This window comes from Nothoprocta perdicaria, unplaced genomic scaffold, assembly GCF_003342845.1.
Source record: "Nothoprocta perdicaria isolate Ctin4 unplaced genomic scaffold, notPer1 scaffold_147, whole genome shotgun sequence".
Classification (NCBI taxonomy): Eukaryota; Metazoa; Chordata; class Aves; order Tinamiformes; family Tinamidae; genus Nothoprocta; species Nothoprocta perdicaria.
In genome coordinates this window covers 1136493-1150069 of record NW_020454616.1, presented here as the reverse complement: position 1 = coordinate 1150069, position 13577 = coordinate 1136493, and the positions used below count along the sequence as shown (strand labels likewise).

Here is a 13577-nt window from a genome sequence, read left to right as displayed (position 1 = left end):
GCCGGGGCCGCCCGCGCTCTACGTGCAGCTGCACGGCGAGACGAGCCGGCGGCTGGAGGCGCACGAGAAGCCGCTGCAGCTCCAGAACGACTACCTCTCCCAGCTGGGCTTCCGGGACCTGTGGCGGCTCCAGGAGGAGGGCATGGACGCCGAGACCGGCTGCCTCATCCGCTTCTACGCGGGTGAGCGCGCGCGGCGCGGCGGCCGTTGGGCGCGCGGCGCGGCCGTTGGCGCGGCCGTTGGCGGCGCGTGGGGGGAGGGGGCGCGGCCGTTGGGGCGGCCGTTGGGGCGGCGGGGGGACCCCCGGGCCAGAGCTCTGGCTTGGCCGCGCTCCGAGCCTCGTGGCTTAGCGTGTTTGCCGTGGTGCTTTTTATTTTCCCCTTATTATTATTTTTTCCCCCTAATACCGGTGCCGAGAGCAAGGCGGGCTTCTTGAGGGGAGATCCTCCCAGCCTAACTTCAGAGATAAATCACCCCGGGCGCGGGGCGCACGAGCTCGTGGCCGGGAGCGCTGCCTTCCCGCCGGCACGGCCCTGCGCTCCCCTTCCCCTGCTGCCGTGCCCCAAGGGAGTGCAGGCAGTGCGGGGCACAGCTTTTGAAACGAGCCCGCCAAGGTCTCGAGGGGAAAGGCACAGAAGCTTCCGTAAGGGCAGTCCCGTTACACTTGCGGTGTGCATTTTGAGGAGCATAGGTAGAAAAACTAGCTCCTACATCGTAATTACGCAGCACTCAGCTGTTTTTTAGTGGTTTAGAAATACTTTGTGTGGCACTGTAGTTGCTCCATGAAGGGTACCTGTTGTACTCTCAGGGACCTGCTTGTTTTCTTAACTCTCTAAGAAGAGGCAAAATTGTTTAATGTCCAGCCCTGTGTTCAAACACTCCCAGGGCCTCGTGCTGTCAAAGATGAGGCAGAGGATGCGGAGTGGGAAGCAAGGACATCCCCTTGCTTGGTTGCCTTAGCAGTGCATGTCTTACCTGAACCCTGAGACCTGAGAGCTTTAGCACGTGGAAAAACTGCAGAGTTTCTTGTGCCTCGTGAGTGGCGCTGAGTGTGAAATAGAGGTGTCAGTGGCGCGGTGGGAAGGAAAGGAGCATGCTAGATAAGTGCTGCTCTTTATTCAGCAGGGAGCGTGGGAGTGGTCGGGTCAGCTCTTCTCCTTTTATTAATGACGCCAGTGTCAAAAAGCGCAGGAGTGGCGCTCGGCTCTGGAGTTGGCAGAAATATGCTAGATATGCTGGGGTGCTGAAGGAGATGGAAGTCACTTTTTTAGGTGCTGGTCTGAATGCTTCTCAGCTGTGCTCTTAGGGGTGTGGAATTCAGCAGCTGATTTGAAGGAAATATTGCTTCCATGGTTTCCATTCCCACACTCGAACAGCAATGCGCAGGTGCTTTAAAATGGGACAAGTGTGTGCCTCGTTTTCTAACGAGATGAGTTGTAAGGAAAACACACACAGCCTTTTACAACTAGGCCTATTGATACATAGCTTTTATGCATTAAGTGATAAATGCTCTCTGGTAAATGCTGATGTTCCAACTGTTTATTTCAGTGTCTGAATGTCACAGGTTGATCCCTTTGTTTGCTAATGTAGCTCGTGAATCTGTATTTCCTGGCACAAGACTGTTAAAATGAAATACTGTTCTGTGCGCATACATAGAACTAAACTGATGCAAATTTGTTATGCAGGTTCATATACTTAGTATGCATCTGCTTCAAAAGTGCATTTTTTTCTGAAATCCTTATCTCTTTGGCAGATCTATGATCAACATCTAAAACACCTGTGATCAAGTGCCTGTAGCAAAATGGTTGCAACATCTAATATCTCTGACAAGTCCCAAACAGCAGAAGAAAGTAGCATCGATATCTAATTATAATGACTTTATGTAACTGTCTTGAAAACCTGCCTCTGCTTCTGTATTGCATTCCCTTGGCTGCCCTAGCAGTGATCTCCGGACTTCATAGGTTTAAGTAGACTAACTTGCCGCAGTGAATAGAAAACAAGTAACATCTCTATTGCAGTAATTTCCTGCAAGCTGTCTCAGTAGGATTTGGTGATCTGGACTTGTAATCATGTAAAATGGCATAAACGTAGGCTGGATTTATTGCATCTGTTTTAAAAAGGATTGCCTAATCTCCGTGGAATAGGGAGAGAAGAGAGCACTAAGGTGACTCTGGGGCTACTTTATTTTTGGAGAGACAGTGTTTTAGCATATCAAGAAAACTGGGGAACTCTGAAGGCGTGAGTGTGGCTGATTGTTTTAGCAACAGCACGCCCTGTGTAAGGCTCCCAGGCGAGATAATAAAGACAGACTCCCTGACAGGCTGAAGGATCTGACCCGAGCAGCAGTTTGAGCAGAAGTGGCCATTGGTCATTAGTCATGCACGTTAGTTTTCTCTCCTGAAATATATCTCAAGAAAAGACATTGACCTCAGAGTATTAAATATTTAATATCTACTTAAAAAGGATATGGTCAAATAGTTTTCCACTGAGATATTTCTTTACTGGGTTATGGAACTGTTTAAGAATCCGAGGTGCAATTATAATCATGATGGTGTAGCTGGGAGACAGATCAACTCAGACTTGCTGAACTATTCCTAAAACCATAGAAGTGGCTGTGATCCAGCCACACAAGTTAGGGTATTCCTCACTGCTCTACAAAAATACTTTTTGTGACACATGGCTTTTCCCAGTGGCCTGGACTGCCCCGTAATTTGCATGTAGAGGAAAAATAGACTAATACAGTTTTTAAATGACTAGATTGGTGTAAAACTGCCTACTTGTTTTGAGACTTTAGGTCAAAAATAACTATCAGCTCTTGTTTGCTGCTGTGTTCTAGCTTGTCTATGCATCAAGGAGCAGGAGTAATTTGAAATCAGTCCTGAAGCCTGATTCAGTACAGTGCATGTCTGAGGCTTTTCAGTTGTACCGCCTAGAAGTGCGTGTGTGTGTTGGGGGTGGTGAGGGGGTTGTTTTTTAAATTTGTGTTTCTCGCACTTGGGCACCATGAAGTCCTCTGTTCTCTGATGTGACAAAGGGCTTCTGCACTTGCCGGTGTTATTAAATGTATTTCATTTCAGTAGGTAGTTGCCTATAGGTGAAATACTGAAAAATGCCGATTGTAATTAGAGGGGTTAATTTAACAACAGGCTCTCGGATTTCATTTGAGAACAGGTGTTTCTTGATTGTATGGTCTATTGGGAAGCTTTGAGGAGAAATGAACTCAGCTTTGTCTTAAAGTATATTACACAAAATGTTCATATGGCCAATATGGAGTGTCAGGATGTCAGGATCAATTGCAGTAACCTAAGCAGTATTATTATTTTAAAAAGGTGCATTTGACTAGGGTTCCACTAAAGGATACAGTGCTGTGAGTGAGAACGTGAATTTAGCTGCCTAATCTTGCATGACAACACTGTAAACTTGGCAATAGTGAGCTTTGAAATGTGATAGATATTGAATAGCCATTTGTTGTGCTGTTTTTAGTGAAAATGGTGAATAACTCAGTGCAGCTATTTATTACGTAGATAAATTAAAATTAAGATGACAGCCTCCTAAAAGGGGGGAAAGTGTCGAAGAAGGAACTGAAAGACAATAGGTGTGCTCCAAAGAGCTTCTCTCTTTGGAGAATGAACTTAGGGGTCTTGATTAATGTGAAGGAAATTTGCAGAATGGTTGGAAGGGGCCTTTGCAAATAATCAGCTGGTAGCCCTTTGCTGAACGCCCTCCAGAAGCTGCTTGTCCTGGACATCCTGGAAATGGACACAGCTCTCTGGATGTGGCCACCCCAGGGCTCAGCAGAGGGGAGGGGTCACCCCCCTTCACCCCTTGCTGGCTGCAGGGGCCCCTTGCTGGCCCCTGGCTAACATGCTGTGTGCCGAAAGCCCCAGTTCCTTCTCAGCAGAGCTGCTCTCCAGCCGCCTGTCCTGGTGCCAGGGGCCGTTCCTCCACAGGGACGGGGTCCTGTGAACGGTAGCACGGCCCTCGGGTGCAGGAGCTGCTCCTCTCTGCCTTGTATCGTGTGTAGACCTGTGGAGGAGACTCTGTCCCTTCACCCAGGTCGTTGAAGGACAAGTCACCCAGCGCTGAGCCCTTGCGTTTGGGCTGTGTTGCTTGTTGTGGGCCCCCACTTGGTGAGACTTCGTGCCCCTGACTGCAACCCTCTGAGCTCTGCCATTCAGCCAGTTTTCAGTCCATCTCACTGAGTGTGTGCTTACCTAGCTTGTAAATTAATCCGTGTTAATGTGAATGGGTACTTTTCCGACTGATGTGATTAGAAAAGTGACGTTTTGATACGTGAACTTGAAACTAAAAGGGAGGAAAAAAGAAAAAGTCTTCCTAGGGTTGCCTTGATCTTAATTTTTTCCTTCCTTATGTGACTTTGATGTATGTTTTATTTACTTTGTAATCATTTATGCCTGTCTCCTGCAAGGGGAGGAAATACCTAAAAGCTTCTACTGTGGGAAGTGGGCTCACTTAAATCATCCAGTGTTTTTAAATTCCAGCAGCTAGCTTCCTTTGCTGTGACTGAAGCAGTGAAACTCTTAGCCCGGTTCTGCAGGCAAGTTTAAGGCAGCTTTGCTGCCCTTGGCTTGCTTATCTAGCTCGAGATGGAATCGTGTCCCCCGAAGGCAGGCAGGCAGGCTTGGGAGGCTCTGGGACAGGAGGAGCGGTGCAGATAGAGCGGGAATGCTGCCGTGGCTGCAGCCGCGCTCTGGCGCGCGTGGCACCTGGCACGTGCCGTGGCCTCTGCAGCGCTCAGGTTGGGCTCTGCTCCTGGCTGGCGTCCACAGCTGGAGGAGGCGTCAAGTGCAAACACGGGAGACTGCCATGCAGTGCACGGAGGAGCTGCTATATATACACCAAGTATATAGTACCTCGACTAAAGGCACCTTTAGGAGCTGGATCTTGTCACTGCAGCAGTGTGAAATGTGGCTTTATTCTTTCCCCCCACCTCATTTTAGTGTGTTGTGATATTACCCCTCTTTCCATAACCCACCAGCAGCTGTTCCTTTGCTCTCACTTATTTATTTTGTGCGTAAACATGCACATGCTGGTATACCTAAAAGACCTTGTGCAGCTGAAAGGTCTGTCATTTCTGTAGGACAGAGACAGACTGTGATCTGTAAATCACTACATAGCTCATATGCAGGCACTGTCAAATAGCACAGAAAAGAAACAATGCATTTCTTCTCCGTGGAAAATGATGTAGTAGTTTCACAGAACTACAATAGAGGGACTTCTTTTTTTTTTCTTCACGTGGCCCTTTGAAAGGAAAGGAGGTACAGAACATGTGTGTCTGAGAGGCATCCTGAAAACTGCATCACTTGATTTGTTTAAGAGTAGAAATTCAGAGCTGGCAATCCTGAAGAGTGCTACTTGTTAGACTCAGCAGTGCGGTTTGCGGGGACACTGCTCTTCAAATGCTCACACTTGCATTTTCCTATGGATCTGAGCGATGGTCGTTTTGGATCAACTGTTAAAACTATTAGTATAGTAATTTAGACAATTTAAAATGGAAAAAAAAAGTGACTTTTAGTTTTCTATTTGCCTTTCTATTTTAGAGCTTGGTGAGAATTTGTACCCTATGAAGTCCTGTTGCAGGACACAAAAGTTCATTCTTTGAACGAGACAATTCAATGTTGCCTTTACCTTCAGGGTTTTGGTGAGATGTCTCGTGTGCATTTTTTCAGTGGGATGCACTTTACTGGGAGTTAGTTGTGTCTGTGGGGAGGAAGCCAACTTGGTTCAGTAAAAGTGACTTTTTAGTGCTGGTAAGCTTCACTATCTCACCTACATAATTCCAGTGTATTTTACTATGCTGAGCATCTTAATTTTTCCTGCGTTTGGCCCTAAGCCGGGAAATCTGCAGCTTTTAGCTCTTTACAAATATTTAAGAAATAGTACTTGTTAATATTCTACTTTTTGTGACTATTCTTAATAATTCACAGGAATATGATGTTTGCATTTTTAAAAGAGTAAATAACTTCTTGCTTACAGTAGCTGTCTGGGAGAGAAGAAACCTAAGTTTAAATTAGAGCTGCACGGTAATGGCTGAGTTGTGTAGAAGCTTGAAGTGATCAAGTACAAAGCTTACGTCAAGAAAGTGTCTCTGTAAAGTGTAGATTTTTCAGCTTTTTGCTTCACTCTGAACTGAAATGCAGGTAAAAGTACCTGAATTTGTTCTTTGTATACTTTTTCTCTTTTGAAAATCTTCCCTGGACAGTCATGTTGCGTCATTTGCAACACTTCTTTCCTCTTTCATACTGGAATTCTTTCAATATGCTACATTAACGTAGATGCTGTTTTCCAAAACGAGCAAGTGTCAAATTCTAGTCTAAGTGTCTAAACACTTGTTCACTTTTTGCTATTAAACATTTAAGCCAGTTTAGATATTGGAGAATTTTAAGCTTAACCTGTAGTGCATTTTAAATCTTTGTGTGTGTGTGTGTGTATCTGCTTGTGATAAAATGTTGCATGTGAAGAATAGGCATAACTTGCCTACTGGAATGTAGCAGCTGTCCTAATGTTGCAAATCAACATATGTGCATTTCAAATGAGTAGCAGTATTGTCTGCAGTTGAAAATCAGGTCAGGATTTCAGATAGGCATAACTTAATAGCAGAGCACTTTTTTTTTAGTTGTGTGAGCTGTCATATCTGCTTTGGTGTGCATTTAAAAAAAAAAAAAAAAAAGAGAGAGAGAGAGGGCATTGATAATAGTTCTTGTTTGAACTGTTCTCTGTGAGATACCATTCTTCGAGTGGCCCTCCGTGCCCTCTGTCACGTAGAATCGTTTAGCTATGTAAGCTCGTGATTCAGATTCCTTATGCCACTCACCACAGTTTTGATTTCCTGTTTAGCTAACTAACGAGAGCCAACCGTCTCAGTTGGATTGCTGTGACTTTCTGCTCCTATGGCTGTGCTTAAAGCGTGTGGAAGAAGAGATGATGCAGAATTTCCTGGTGTCTCCTTCTCCCTCCTCCTTGCCCCTCTTCCCCCCCAATTATTTAAGAAGGAAAAATATTCTTTGAAGAATGTTGCATTTAAAAATGACAGCTAAATTGAGAAGAAAGATCTTCTAGAGGGAGGAATCATTTGGTTTCACAACATAGCATGCTATCTTTGAAGCTTTTTTTTTTTATTGATGGGGAAGTAAAATTTCTTCCAGCTGGCTTTGACTTATTTGGAGTGATGCTTAAAATACTCATTGCCCAGCCAACCGTGTGTTTCTTGATCTGACAGTTAAGAGTAACTATTTATATGTTCTATCCTGAATATTAATTTGGAATATGAAGTTTTACAGGCTTTTTCTTTCCAGCTTCATCTAGCTTAGTTCTCAGCGTAGGAGGAAAATGAAGCGGAATTGTATAAGGACTGTAGATTAAAATACCCAAATGGAATAGAGAGGAGTTTTAAAGTTTAATTTGTATGGCCGAAGGTGAATTTAGTCCTTTGAACTTCATAGGCCACTAATTGTTCATAGTCTTGTCTGGTGGCAATTGGGAATCTTCAAACCAACTTCATTAGGCTCTGGATTGTATTCATAATTCTCTCTCTCAAAAAAAAAAAAAAAATCCAAGCCATAATAGCTGTATTAACTGGTTCTTCTCATCAGTAAGCACTTCAAGTGCCATGCCAGCTTATTTAAATAAAAACAGAACAAGGGGCCTCCTTCCAGGGGTGTAATGAGGAGCTGGAATGCCTTTGAAGTCCAGGATCCAGGCCGTAGGTGCAATTTGCATAACCCTAATTATGTAACCTGAGTGCTGCTTCTCTTCCTGTTTGTCCAATTTATCCATCTCTGTGTCCCAAGAGAAAAGAGATAGTAGGAGCTGTAGTTAAGATAAGTAGCAGACCACTCCTCTTGTGAATGCCCACTCTGCTGAGGAGAGAGTTTGAGAGGCGGCATGAGAATGGAACAAAACTAGTGATTCAGACACCTTCAGTTGATGAGAATAATACCGACTCCTTTCTTTTGAAGAAAATCTGCATGCTTGTTTAAACAATAACTATGCCTAGTTCAACCTATTCTTTGCTATAAAGCAAATGGTATGGAAAGTGTGAAAATTCTCACAGGGAAAGGTTTTTGCTTCTATGTAAGATGGTCTGTATCTAAGCAGCTCGGGTGTATATTTGAGTATATGTATGCAGATAAACAGCTTATCTGTTCTAACACTACCTTGAAATAGCAAGTCTGTAAGGTGGGTAATGAGTTTGCAGTTGAGCCACATGCAGTGACATTTCATCTTTCAGTGAAATGCTCTTTCTTCCTGTTTGATCTCTCTAACCTTTCTAGAGCTAGCACTACAGTAAGTAAGAATGCGGGCTTTACGATAAGAACCCTCTAAATAGCTCAGAAATTGGCTATGTCTACAGCCAACTTGTTCATAAGATGATTGGCAAGATTTACAAGTGCCTGTTTATCCCAGTTGTTTTATGGCACCTACTGACTCAAATGGCAAGTGATGGAGGAGTATATTTTTTCTTTCTACTAGGTATTACTTCGTGGGACAGGTAGGCCTCTAGGGGACAAGAGTCTCATTTAATTTATGAAACTTAATTACATCTGAGACTAGCTATTACTTTATGTCACTACTCTCTTAATGCATCTACATGTATTGGCTTTCGTGCAGTATAATGTGCCTGTCTTAATAAGAAAGTTAATGACAAGAACTGTTGTGAATGAAGCGTGAAGCTCCCCTGGAAGGAGGCTAGCACAAATAATATGGTCAGGTTGATGCTGAAGCTCTTCATCATTTGTTTTTTCTTATGCTGATTATAATGTGGATATAAACACCCTTAAAGGCCAAGTAGTTTGCAAGTTGCATATGGGATGTTACCCAAAGTAAAGTCAATCACACATCTGGGAGAGTGTTTAATATTTCAGAAGTATCACCTTGAGCCTGCTGAGAGCTATGTAATGTATAGTAATATATATATATTTTTTCCCCCTTTTTATCTCCTGTTTCATTCCTGGAGTTGAATGGATTTCTAATGTCCAAATGGTAATGTGCAATGGTAGAAGCGCAGGGGTGGCTCGCAGCATGGTTGTGTGGATTAAAGTTCTGAGATGGGAAGTGAAGTGGGCCAGTATCCTTTCAGAGCAAGCAGTTAACGTCTTTGTCTTGATGACCTAGCTAATAAAACAAAGGACTGTCGGAAATGGGAATCTGAACCCTTTGAAGTGGCTGTTGGAGAGGCTGTGGAAGCTTTTTCTTTGTATTTTTTTTTCTTCCCATAGAGTGTGATCTTGTTGTTTTGCTTGCACCAAGCAAAAGAGAATCAGGAGTCTGTAAACTGTGTGTGAATTAACTGAGGAGCTGTATGATATGTGTTGAAACTTTTCCACTTCAGAACTTGTAAAACAATGGAGTTGTTTTTAAGTTTCTTCATTCCGTTCCAGATTAGACTATAGCACTGAGACCTGCTTGGCTTCTCTCTAATCTTCTTTATCAAATGGTAACTTTAAGTCCTGTTCGTACAGAAAGAGTATATTGTTTTGTCTTCAGAGACTTCAGCTTGGGTCTGTTTAAAGGGAAACTTTTTTTCCAAGTATTTGTTTTCTCAGTTCGTGACATAACAGATACTAGTTTATAATTTGACTTCCAGCGTTTTTTCTCTACAAATAAAACCTGGAATGAAAATACGTTAATCAGTATTGATAGTTATGATAAAAAGATTGAGAGGCTTTGTAGTCCGCAGTGGCTTCGCTCATGCCCCTTCCGCCTGTGCCAAAATAAATGTCACTCCGGAGGAAATGCTCCACCGGGGCCTGGGGTGTGTGTTGTGTGTATTCAGTCCGCAGCACGGGGCGGGCTGGGATCTGTTGTGTAATGCTCCGTTGGAGCGGGAGCAGTTTCAGCAGCTCCCTTGCTTTAATTTTACACTAATAGAAGGCATATTTTAAGTTCTTGGCAAGTAACTGGTGTTACTTTTGCTGTGGGAACGAGGAGGGAATGCAAGGGTATGATCATAAATAGCAGTAAATTGCAAGGTCCATATCAGGTATAGATCCTTTTTTGCCTGGAGTACACAACCTGACTTTGACATCCAGAAAGCTTTGGAGTGTTTTGGCTTGCAGCTCCCAACTCATTTGCTTTGTACAGAAAATTCTGGGTTTAGGTCTTCTGGAAGATTTTTCGAGCCTGTTGCAGTGGCTGTTTATCAGTGTGGCTGTGTGTGCGCGTGCATTTGTTGTTGTTTTTTAATATCTCTAAGAGGATTTATGAAATAACACCACTAAAGTACTGATGGAGAAGAGTGTTTGTCCTAACATGGTTAACATGGTGACAGCACCTGGAATAAGTTATGTTGTGAACAGGGTAGGGCAAGGCTATGATGTCCAGCCTCAGATCAGAATAGTGAGCCTTAAAGAGGTTAAAGCATGTGGCACCTTGTGAAGGAAGGTGTTGCTGAGGAAAACAGTGCAGAATGAACTTTAGTCCCCTTCTGTAACTCGGAAAAAGGATGGGTTCCTGGTAAGCAGGCTGTGTGAACTTGATGTGTAGGATATTGTCTGGAGGAGGATGGTATCTGTGTACTTGTCGCAGGTAAATAATGTGTAATGTGGCTGTGTGAGTGGTTTTTATTTTTTTTTAACTGTGATGTGCTCACTTTGGGCCTGTGTGTTGCCTGTTCTCTGTCTGTAAAGACACACCCTTTGAGAATTGGAGAACTGCATTTCTAGACTTGGAACTGTTCTTGCAAGCTTCTCAGGCTTGCCAAGATGCACAGCATCTCAAATCAGAGATGATGTTATTTGAGACTCTTCTTAGCAGGTGTTTGGCCATGATGTCTTGACACCCGCCCCCCTCCCCCCTCCCCTTTTTTTTTCTGGCACAGACTTTTTTTAATGTTTAAGGCTTGTTTTTTGCTGAGTCTTTCATTGTTCATATTCACAATTTTTCTAACCATGTAGGGTGTATACTCTTTGGAAACTCCTTAGACCTTTTCTCTGCAGGTTCTGCTGTCCTGCTTCATGGCAAGATGCATAGGTGTTCGGTGAAGGTCAGAAGCTCATGTCTGGCTTCTCTACCAGCTGTGTGAGCGGTCCATGCCAAAACAAACCTCCTGGCAAAGAGGTGATACCTGCTAGCCTCACTGTAGCACTAATGCTACAATTGTGTCTCTTAATAAGCTTAAAGTCAAACTGCCGAGTCTGTCTCTTCTTTCTTTCCTTCAAAGAAAGGAAGGTTGGCATGTGCTTGAAGTAAAAAGAAATTTTAAAAACAGTAGAGGTTTCAACATCTCGCTGTTTGGCTGCAGTTCTTGTTAATATATGTATTTTGTTTTTTATTGGAGGTGCTCAAGTAAAATGAGATCTTTGAATGCTATAGGGTTACAGTGCTCACCTATATGTAAAAGTACTCCAAGTATATGCAAGTATCTGGTCAGGGGTTGCAAGTGCAGTGGCAAACAAAGTTGTAGGTTGCCTAGGAATGTCAGCAGATTCCCAGGGAATGAAGAAGAAGGTGGGGGGAAGGGGCAGGGATGGAAAGGAGAGGATTGTCGTCGTCTTTCTCCCCCTGTCATGGCGAATGCCCCTGTGCTTCCTGCAAGGGAGTCGGCAGCGACCTTTGTGTGGGCAGGTAAAGCGGCGCCGTGGGAGCGCAGCGAGCCCCGGTGGGCCCGGCGGCAGCGCGCCCCTGCCAGCACCCCGAGAGGGGCAGGCAGAGTCCCTGCGGCTGCGTGTTCTGCACAGGCACTTGGGAAAGGGCTGCTTTCGTAGGCTGTCTTAATAGATTCAGCCCTTTATTTTATAATGTAATTAAATAACCAAGCCTTTGTGAGGCTCCTGAATTCCTTTAATTTAGCGGCGGCACAGAAGCTGAATTCAGCGCATTCATGGGGCTGTACTATCTCCCTGACTACTTGCCAGGGCTATTCATGCTGTCCTGAGTGCAGGAAGTTCTCACATTCATTCAAGACTGGGGGTGTGCGTTGGGGGAGGAGGTGCCTTCCCCCCACCAAAGGGAAATGGTTATAAGGAAAATTCTTCAGTGATTCCCTGGGACCAATTTACCAACTGCTAATCTGTGAGTAAATAATGGGAGCAGTTTATACACTTGGCAGCTCTTGAGAAAGAGCCCAGAATCATGAGAAGTTCACAGTCTATGATAGTTGAATGCTTTATGTTAGCGTTTGTCTGAATGAGGATGGACCAATGCATGTATTTTTTGATTAGCACATGTAATCTAATGTAATTTGAAGTATAAGTTTAAGGAAATCTTTAACTTAGCTTTAGCTGCTGCTCGCACTTAACTTCTTTGAGGTGGGTAATTTGTCTCTCTGCTCAAATTTTGATGCTGTAGCTGGTAGTTTGTGTTCTTTTACAGGCTGCTGCTAGAGCTTTTTGAGGAGAGCTGAGGAAGTGTTTGCTGCCTGACGAGAAGGAAGTAGGTGATAGCTGCTCTCCCTTTGGAAAAGGGAAGGGCAGAGAGGAGAGAGATGAAACAAACCTGAGAAAGCAACAAATAAATCAAAGCTAGCAGACAGGAAATGTGCAGCGCTTTGCAAACTGAGGCCTTCATTTCACTTCCCAGGAACTGTCCCACATCTCTAATCTGTGGTATCTAATCTGTATAGCTAGATACCACAGCGATAGACGTAGCTGACATTTCACAAGCACATAAACCAAAGTGACTTCTGAATGTGAACTTCCTGCCAATGAACCTGTTGCATCTTGGGTGCTGGGCAGCGAGGTAAATACAGCAGATAATCTGAAAGCTGCGCTTTAGATTTCTTTTTCCCCCAAAATGAGAGGAACTGGGGTGACACAGCTGCTTCTGCAAATTAATGTTCACATCTGAGTGTCAGTGCTTGGATTCTCTGTGGCAGCACTGAAAGAGGAGGGAGGGTGCTTGGCAGAGCTATGGCTCTGTTCCTGCTGACTCCGAGCAGGAAGCCCCCCCGCATTGGAAACTTTCTCCTATGGACAAGCCGTGTTTAATGTGCTCCCTGCGGGAGATGTATTGGAGCAGGGAAGCCCCAGGTACTCTTCTCCAGCTTTTCCAGTGCCCTGAAATACACCTTTTCGTGCTGGGCTGTGACGCTTGTAAGGCAGTGTGCCCTTTCAAATGGCACCTCAAGCCAAGATTATCTTAAAGCAGCATAATTGCATTTATTAGACACTGCCTTTATTGGGACCTCAGCAACCTGTAGGACTTGGTGACTCTCCTGTAAGGAGATGGAATTTGCTACTGTAGTGTTGAGCCCCAGCTTCCTGTTCTGTAAGCTGTAGTGAGTGAGCTGTGTAATTCCCGCAGGGAAAGGCGGTCCCCACAGGCTCTTAATAGTACAGTTTGTCTACAGCAAGTCCTTCCCTTTTTGCCATTTTTCTCTTTCCATTCTCCATCTTGCAAGATTTAGAAATCAATTTAAAATCTTCATCATGAGATTAGAAGTTGTAATGAATGGAAGTTCAGCTGGGCTGTAGTTTCTAGAATTAAAGGCCTGCTAAGAACATATACTTAAGAATTATGGCCTGCATTACTGCACATGTAGCAGTGTGAAAGTAATGCCAAAGTTCTGGAACATTCATGCAAAAATAAGGAAATGAATGTAAAATACTGTTGCTGGA

General features: G+C 44.1%; 1 protein-coding gene across 1 annotated transcript in view; it reads left to right on the top strand.

The window, feature by feature from the left end:
• The first annotated feature begins 10 nt into the window (after window positions 1–10).
• PHLPP1 (PH domain and leucine rich repeat protein phosphatase 1) overlaps window positions 11–13577 on the top strand; it is a 119971-nt gene continuing 106404 nt past the window's right edge. The window contains exon 1 of the mRNA XM_026034549.1: window positions 11–182. Coding sequence (XP_025890334.1) covers window positions 143–182 — 40 coding nt within the window. The 5' untranslated portion in view covers window positions 11–142. The remainder of the gene's footprint in view (window positions 183–13577) is intronic.